Source organism: Centroberyx affinis, unplaced genomic scaffold (assembly GCF_046629955.1).
Source record: "Centroberyx affinis isolate AG114_WGS23_722 - 3 ecotype Tasmania unplaced genomic scaffold, CSIRO-AGI_Caff_v1 ptg001582l_1, whole genome shotgun sequence".
In the NCBI taxonomy this organism is placed as follows: domain Eukaryota; kingdom Metazoa; phylum Chordata; class Actinopteri; order Beryciformes; family Berycidae; genus Centroberyx; species Centroberyx affinis.
In genome coordinates, this window is record NW_027280032.1 from 60001 (window position 1) to 69265 (window position 9265).

Consider the following 9265-nt stretch of genomic DNA (forward strand, 5'->3'; position numbering starts at 1 on the left):
AGTGGAGTTTCCATTCACATGAATCTGACTAGACAATGGCCGGATATTCATTTTGTCATTTTTGAATTTTGTCATTTTTCATTTTCATAAAGACAACCTTTTCTTTCTCCGTCTCTATTCAATCTGACCAAGTCCCTCCCTCTGGGTCTCCGTCTCCACCTCTAACCTCCTTTCCCTTCAAACCCCCGCCACCCCCTCCCCCCCCCACCCCCCTCTCGCCACTCTCTCTGTCTGTTTATAATTATGTCTCTCTCGCTCTCCCCTCCATCCTCTCATTAATAATTCACCGTCTTCCTCTGCTCCAATTAAATAATTAACAGCGCCCAGAGCAGTCAAGACTGTAACCCGGCACAGATACCCAGCATGGCTCCCCCCACCCCCCCCCCCCCCACCAAAAATCATCTCCAACCCGCCTCAACGAGTCCCTTACATCCTGCTTGGAAAAAGAGAGAGGGAAATGATCAAAATGCATCATCCCGTTTTTTTTTGTTTTTTTTTAATTATAACGGAGAGAAAGGGGTCAAGCAAAAAAAAAAAAAAAAAAAAAAAAAATCCCCAGAAATTTCTCCGGGAGCCATATCTTTTAAAAAAAAAAACATCATAGGAGCATTCAGGGCTGATGTTTCCTCTAAGATGATAGTTTGGCTAGCTATGTGTAATAATTTATCACACTGACCAAATAACAGTGTAGAATTTAGTGAGTCTATTAGAGGCTGGGATCCAAAACACACAGATTCCTTCTCTCCTGGTCTTTCTAGCAGCCTGACTTCATGTGATGGGGTAATTAGTATTTGTTGCAGTGCATAAACAACATGGCTTTGTAATTTGTATCTAACAGTGTACGATACACTGTGAGATCCCCCCCCCCCCCCCATACACACACACACACACACACACCACCACCACCACAAACCCACTGAAACACTCTCTCTAGTTGTTTCTCTTGCCGCTCTGTCGGCTTCTGTCAGTGTTGCCTTGTTACACTTCACGGAGCCCCATGCAAGACTACTGAAGCACACAAACATGAGATCTCACACACACACACACACACACACACACACACACACACACACACACCACCTTGTTACAGTGTTATTGTAGGGTTTTCGCCTGGTCCTTGCTCTCTTCGTGTGGTTACAAGTCCATGCGGTTGGCCCAGCATTTCATTCCCTCAGAACAAAATCGCTCTTTTAACAATTGTTTCTCCCGGGAAAGTTGACTGAACTCAACGTCGCTCGAGTCCAGAGTCAGTCTCACATCTTGAGGCACAAGTCTCAAGTCAAGTCCCAAGTCTAAATGTACAACACTAAGTCAAGTCCAAGTCAAGTCCATGTCATTAATGTCAAGTCTCAAGTCTAAATGTAGAACAGCAAGTCAAGTCAGAACAAATCAAGAGTCCAGTATCAATTTCATATCTTAAAGAAAACTAAATATCTAGGACTTTTCAATGCAATATGGTTTTAATAGGATAAAAACTTGGTAAGAGCATCATGAGTTTGATTTCTATAATCACTTTCAGCTTCAATAAATTTAATCATTCCATACAAATTCAGAAAACAGAATTTAAATTCAGTCGTCTGCTGGAACAAATCTCATCACTTTCAATCTAAGTCTTTTACACAAACACAAGATCTCAAGTCAAGACTTTAGAAACCTTTTCAAGTCATCAGAGTACAAGTCAGAGTCAAGTCCCAAGTCACCAGAACCCAAGTCAAGTCTCAAGTCACCAGAACCCAAATCAAGTCTCAAGTCACTAGAACCCAAGTCAAGTCTCAAGTCACTAGAACCCAAGTCAAAGTCAAGTCCCACGTCACCATAACCCAAGTCAAAGTCCCAAGTCAAAAGAACCCAAGTCACCAGAACCCAAGTTAAGTCTCAAGTCACCAGAACCCAAGTCAAAGTCAAGTCCCAAGTCACCAGAACCCAAGTCAAAGTCCCAAGTCAAAAGAACCCAAGTCACCAGAACCCAAGTTAAGTCTCAAGTCACCAGAACCCAAGTCAAAGTCAAGTCCCAAGTCACCAGAACCCAAGTCAAAGTCCCAAGTCAAAAGAACCCAAGTCACCAGAACCCAAGTTAAGTCTCAAGTCACCAGAACCCAAGTCAAAGTCAAGTCCCAAGTCAAAAGAACCCAAGTCACCAGAACCCAAGTCACCAGAACCCAAGCCAAAGCCAAGTCCCAAGTCAAGTCCCAAGTCAAAAGAACCCAAATACATACATTTTGGAAAATTGTTAAAAAGGACCAAACTAAATTACTACTACTACTACTAAGTCAAGTCAAGTCTCAAGTCTTCTCTTCATGCATCAAGTCAAGTCTCACACAGTTCAAATTGCTCACCTCTGCTGAACACCATGCTCTTCACCATCAACACCCTTGCTTCTCATTCACAGCTACACACTCTGCTCTGACCATGTGAAGCTAAACTACAGCTGCTTTGTGCCGCAGCCGGTCCGCTGCCGTTATCACGCTCACACACACACACACACACACACACACACACACACACAATGCCGCCGTTCCCTTTCATTGATATTAAAAAGGCAGAACGCTCTGAACGCCGACATGCTAATTTACAGACATCAAAGGATCTCGGCACTTCCTGTATGGAGAGAATAAGCGGAGGCATCCTCGGGCCACGACATCTGTCTAGGGATATTGACTATCAGCGCACATCTCTCTCCATACGTACACATGTAGAGACGAGGCTGTGAAAAAACATACCGGCGGGGGGGGGAGCACCTTTTACTCTTAGAGGTTGCCCTTCCAAACAAACTATTTTAAATCACTTCTAAACCATATATGAGCCATTTTAAAAACTTGATTTCCCACTACATTAAGTGCCACAGCGATACAGAGAGGTTTCCTCATTGTAACGACAAACGACAGAGAAAAAAATCTAAATGTAAAGGTATTCCATAGAGGTTTTTAAAGGAATATATCAAGTTTTGGTAGACTGTCCCTTTAGTCAACTTAGCCTGTAAGTGATGAGGACACAGACACCAAAATCATTCAGTGCTTCATGCTAACACTTTAGCATACACTATGTAGAGTGATAGTAGGCTCCATGCTAACGCTTTAGCATACGCTATGTTGAGTGATAGTAGGCTCCATGCTAACGCTTTAGCATACGCTATGTCGAGTGATAGTAGGCTCCATGCTAACGCTTTAGCATACGCTATGTCGAGTGATAGTAGGCTCCATGCTAACGCTTTAGCATACACTATGTCGAGTGATAGTAGGCTCCATGCTAACGCTTTAGCATACACTATGTCGAGTGATAGTAGGCTCCATGCTAACACTTTAGCATACGCTATGTCGAGTGATAGTAGGCTCCATGCTAACGCTTTAGCATACGCTATGTCGAGTGATAGTAGGCTCCATGCTAACGCTTTAGCATACACTATGTCGAGTGATAGTAGGCTCCATGCTAACGCTTTAGCCACTATGTCGAGTGATAGTAGGCTCCATGCTAACGCTTTAGCATACACTATGTCGAGTGATAGTAGGCTCCATGCTAACGCTTTAGCATACACTATGTCGAGTGATAGTAGGCTCCATGCTAGTATACACTATGTTGAGTGATAGTAGGCTCCATGCTAACACTTTAGCATACACTATGTTGAGTGATAGTAGACCACTAGCATTATCTCAAAAGTGAGAAGATGAGAATTTCATCTCTAAAGCCAAATGGTAAGTAATCTCAAATGATAAGCTGCTAAATTTGACTGTTGTATATAAGATATTGGTAAAAGTTAAATACAAAAATAATGTAGTCTACTGTTTTGAACTAATAGGGACTACTTTCCCTGTTTCCATGGGAAGTGAAGGTGGTGAGTGATGGGAGACTGCAGAAAATCACTGCAGATGAATATGTGGTGGCTCACTTGAAATAACTCCAAAATTAAACCTGGCTAAATCAGTTGAATTAAGCTAATGACAGATTTTTTTTTAAATTAATGAATCTAAAGGCCATGTCATAAAAATAGCTAACACAGCTAGTGACCTAGCATCACTCAACATAGTGTATGCTAAAGTGTTAGCATGAAGCACTGGAGCCGATGATCTACCGGGGACACATGCATGATTTCGGTGTCTATTTTCTCATTACTTACAATGAGTAAGTTGACCAAGGGGACAACCTACCAAAAACTTGGTGTATTCCTTTAAGAGGTCAACTGATCACAGATTTGCGCTTCTTAGGCCCTGGAATCTTAACTACATTAGACTCCCCTATAGCAGTGGTTCTCAACGTGGGGTCCGGGGACCACCAGGGGTCCTTGAGGGGGTTCCAGGGGGTCATTGTTAAACTTCATAATTATTTCATTTTCATTAACACAATTAGAGAATCTAGAAGAATGACTGTTTTGATCATAGTTTCTCTGTTATCTCTCTATCTACAATACAGATAGTCAATTCTGGACAAAATCATATCTAACTATACAAATATACAAAAATCCAAGAGACAAAATCTCATCAAATGGGGGTCCGTGGCTCTAATGTGGACTACACTAGGGGTCCTTGATATGAAAAAGGTTGAGAATCACTGCCCTATAGCATGATCCAGATGTCATTGATCAGCATTGATTAGCCTGAAAGGTGTGTGTGTGTATGATTAAAAGCTGATCGAATGCTAATAGCTATTCATCTGATGCATAACTCTGGCAAAAATGAATCTGCAGGACAATCAAAAGGTCAATCACAGCAGGTAACACCAACCCCAACACACACCCACACACACACACACACACAACTTATTAAACCCAGTCATTCCACACAATGTCCTCGGTCTTGCCGGCAAATCCGATGGCAGATTTTCATCTTTTTTTTTTTTTTTTTTTTGTTCAATTTGTAGATCACACATCCATCCACGCCCAACAGAGTCAGCGTGTGAGCGAGCTGCTTGTTAAAAAAAAAAAGCGACTCCTTTCATCTTCCCGGTGCCAGTCAAACGTCAGGGGAGGACACAAACTCTCCACCGGGAACCCGAGAGAGGAAGAAGAAGAGGAGGAGGATGAAGCGGAATGAGAAGATGAAGCGGAGGAGGGAGAAGAAGAGACATCCGTGCTTCGTGTGGAATCCGGTGACAGTATCGCATCGGAATGCAGGGCTCTGACAATAAATCCCACAAAAAATATGGAATCAATCATACTGCATCATATCATATTATCATATCAGAGGTGGACAATATCGGCCCCGTGTATCAGTCTACACACTGAAGTCTACAGACTCCAACACACACCCAAAGGTCAGTCCTCTTGAAGCTCCATCGCGGTTCAAATATCAGCAGGACTCTTAAACAACCCCCGCCCAGCAGCAGGGGGATTACTGCTGGAGCTGTCCTCACTCCAACTCCTACTAGCAGGGCGTGTGTGTGTGTGTGTGTGTGTGTGTGTGTGTGTGTGGGCGTGAGCTGACCGTTGAGGACAGCCTGTCCCTTCAGCAGCTCCTCGTCCACTTCAGCGCGGTACGCCTCCTCCGTGAAGCCCCTCGCGCACGGCAACGACCCCTCGGCCCCTCCGCCTCGCACGACAACCTGGGACAAGGAAGGAATAGAGTGAGGAAAAGGGAATAAAAAAGTAAACTTTGCTGGTGTCCCAAGTCAGGCTCAAGTCTAAATGTAGAACAGCAAGTCAAGTCAGAACAAATCAAGAGTCCAGTATCAATTTCATATCTTAAAGAAAACTAAATATCTAGGACTTTTCAATGCAATATGGTTTTAATAGGATAAAAAACTTGGTAAGAGCATCATGAGTTTGATTTCTATAATCAGTTTCAGCTTTGATAAATTCAATCATTCCATACAAATTCAGAAAACAGAATTTCAATTCAGTCGTCTGCTGGAACAAATCTCATCACTTTCAATCTAAGTCATTTACACAAACACAAGATCTCAAGTCAAGACTTTAGAAACCTTTTCAAGTCATCAGAGTACAAGTCAGAGTCGAGTCCCAAGTCACCAGAACCCAAGTCAAGTCTCAAGTCACCAGAACCCAAGTCAAGTCTCAAGTCACCAGAACCCAAGTCAAGTCTCAAGTCACCAGAACCCATGTCAAGTCTCAAGTCACCAGAACTTAAGTCAAGTCCAAAGTCAACGGAACCCAAGTCAAGTCCCAAGTCACCAGAACCCTAGTCAGAGTCAAGTCACCAGAACCTAAGTCAGAGTCAAATCACCGGAACCCAAGTCAAGTCCCAAGTCACCAGAACCCTAGTCAACTCCCAAGTCAAGTCTCAAGTCACCAGAACCCAAGTCAACTCCCAAGTCAAGTCAAGTCTCAAGTCTTCTCTTCATGCATCAAGTCAAGTCTCAAGCAATTCAAACCGTGACTCGAGTCCAAGTCACGTGACTCGAGACCCCACCTCTGCTTATTTTACCTCTTTAATGCCCTCACAACCTCTTGACTCATGTTTTTTTTGTGATTTTAACGTCCTTTTTTTTCTGGAATTGAAGGTTTATTTTGTCCTTTGCGAGTTGAGGATGTTTCATCCGCATCCATAACCTCACTCAAAGCCCCATTTTTAAGTTGGAGGTTTGATTGACACCGATTCGGTTCACTCTCATCATTAAGGCTGAAAAAATACCCGGGAAAATAAAAACAAGAACAGGCAGAAAAACAATTAGCAAAAGACTGGTGGTTCCATTTTTCCCGCTATGCTTAATTGCTATTGTTATTGTTGATGAGAACTGCGGGGTCTTTCATCCTAAGTTGCACTGGTGAGAAATGCGCTGCGTCAAACAAGACAATAAAATCCAATCCAATACCAGTCCGCCACCGGAGACCATTATGAATCACCGCTAGCACCGGCAAGACAGACAGAAATCCACCATCGGCACACAACTGGGTCAATTAATTTCGATGATAATTAGCGTCTAGACGTTTGTCTCTCCTGTTGTGTGAGCCTTGGCCCGACACGAACCCCCCCCCCCCCCCACACACACACACACACTACCCCTTCCCCCTTCCGCAGAGCAGCATAAAAGCATCTGTTGTAGTGTTCGGGGGTGCCTCTCCTGTGATTAAAGTAATGAAGCCGGGGGGGGGGGGGGGGGGGGGGGGGGGGGATGCCGTGATTTGCTTCCACTTAACCCCCCCCCTCCTCCCACAAAAAAACTTTAAACCCCGTGACGTCATCGCTGCTCTCCTGACATGTGGGGGTGGAGGAGGGAGGGGGGGGAGATTTAGGAACGCTGGCTTTCATCTATTCCTCCCTATTAGCATGAGGAGGAAGGAAGTAAACACACATACACACACACACAGAAAAAAGACAAAAAAAACACACACACACACACACACTAACACAAGACAAGGCACTGGTGTTCCATTCCAACTCGTAAATGTATTCAGTCACGGTACGGTTTTTAGACTAAAGCTCGCGCCAACGGTTGTATCGAATAAAAACGTCACAGTTTTCTTAACAAAGATACTGTAGCGTATAAGTAACAAAGAGAGCACGAGCTTTAAAGGAAAGACTCGACCCCTCTCTCTCTGTGTTAGCGTGGTAAAGCATTGATCCTGGGTTTATTTGAGGACCCGCTCTTTGCTGACCTAACCTTTAACCTTTCACCTTTTGGCCCATTGATTTGTGTTGTGGTTCACCTTTTTTTTTACCCTCATTAAATCCTACTCACGACGTTCATTTACAAGCTCCGTCCGCCCTTGGGAGGTTCACGCGCGTATCAGAGTTCAGCGAGGCTCTAAAATAGCTCATATACAGTAACGATGATTTAATTTCCTTCCAGGCAACGCTCCGATTCCTGGAAAGGGGGCTGGACGGCAGGTGGGTCAGGCGGGTCTGGAGGTAAAACCTTTCGCAGCGCCGATACGTTCGCTCTTGTACGGCGAGACCTCCACGTCAAACTCGGTTCAAAAATCAGACAATTTAACGTCTCCGTGTTTATCGGCCAAAGTGCACACCACGGGAAAACAGGACGACTTCACACGTTATGAGAACCGTCTTCGAGTAAGTTCGGCACACACAGAATCCACAAAGCAGCACTTTATCTCAATAAAATCTCGACTTTTACAATTGGCTCTTGCTGCTCGCTACCACCCACCGCGGTGGAGCCCTATTTTGAAGGAGGCACACATTCGAATTAACGGGCGGACCAATTCTAAAAGTTGAAACTGTATTTAAATAAACGCCGCTTCGTGTATTGGATGTATGCCGACTTGAAGAGCGGACCCTAACCATTCGTTTAACGTCTTAAATCACGTTCTAACTCGTATGAACGTTTTCCCATAAGAAAGGAAACATTACATTTCCAGATTTCAATGGAGTTTGGTATACAAGTCTCACCAAACGGGAGAACGGAACGTATCGGGGCTTGAATGCACTCAAGCCACACTGGATTATAACCAAAAAACTAGACCATCTGATTTGGGCAGAAAAACACAACTAGGCCACACACATCATGTTATAAATTATATTCTGAAATAGGCTACCAGATAACGCCAGCCTATCATCCTAGGATGTATGTGTGTATGTGTGTGTGTGTGTGTGTGTGTGTGTTTGAGGAGGTGTGTGTATGTTCAGGTTTATTTCTCAGCATTAAATCGCTGTCCCGGGGCTTCTTTAGCCTATATTGCTTTGTCGCACAGATGAATCTCTCTCAATAGGCTAATTGCTTGCGCATTGCTTCTTACTTTTATTATTATTATCATCCATCAATTATTCAGTGCAAAGCCGAAAACGGAGCCTGGTCTGGTATCAGCAGCAATTTTTACTGCCAGTATCTGAATACAGGCTGCTATTGTCGGCCCTATAGCTTCATCGGAGAATAAACAAATAATAGAAAATCAAAAGCAATACAAACCAGGGGCAGTAGACTAAACGGGAGAGGAAATAATCCCAGTAATCTACCTTCCTCTGCAAACGCTCCGCTATCTTTTCCACATAAAGAGACATCCATCTCTGTGATTTCCCCCCGTACTGCAGCCTCGCCAGTCGGGAGTTCACGAGTAGAAAAATTAGAAATCTTTTTTACCTGCAGAGCCGCCACCAGCGTGCAAACCCCAGAAAGATGCATTGTTTTTATGTTTTCTCTTCTGATTTGTAATTCCTTCTTCCGCACCGACAGAGTCCGTCCCGCAGCGCTGGACCTCGAGATTTTTTAATGCCCGGTAAACCCCGGCGGCATGAAGCAGCCTTCGTCCCTCCACCAGCCCCTATACTCTGTGTCTGCCGGGCTCAGCGGCACTCACACTGCCTGGGACTGACTCAATACCACCGCCGCCCCCTCCCTCCCTCCCGGCCTCGGTGTCGCCCTC

General features: G+C 44.3%; 1 protein-coding gene across 1 annotated transcript in view; it reads right to left on the bottom strand.

Annotated features, from left to right (window-relative positions):
• The window catches only part of LOC139651025 (cadherin-2-like), a gene marked incomplete at its 3' end in the record, with an annotated part of 63396 nt that extends 54345 nt beyond the window's left edge, over positions 1-9051 (bottom strand). Inside the window, exons 1-2 of the mRNA XM_071527851.1 lie at positions 8983-9051; positions 5415-5532 (exon numbers count right to left, since the gene is read on the bottom strand). Of these exons, the coding sequence (XP_071383952.1) occupies positions 5415-5532; positions 8983-9024 (160 nt within the window). The remainder of the gene's footprint in view (positions 1-5414; positions 5533-8982) is intronic.
• Between the last annotated feature and the right edge of the window lie 214 nt (positions 9052-9265).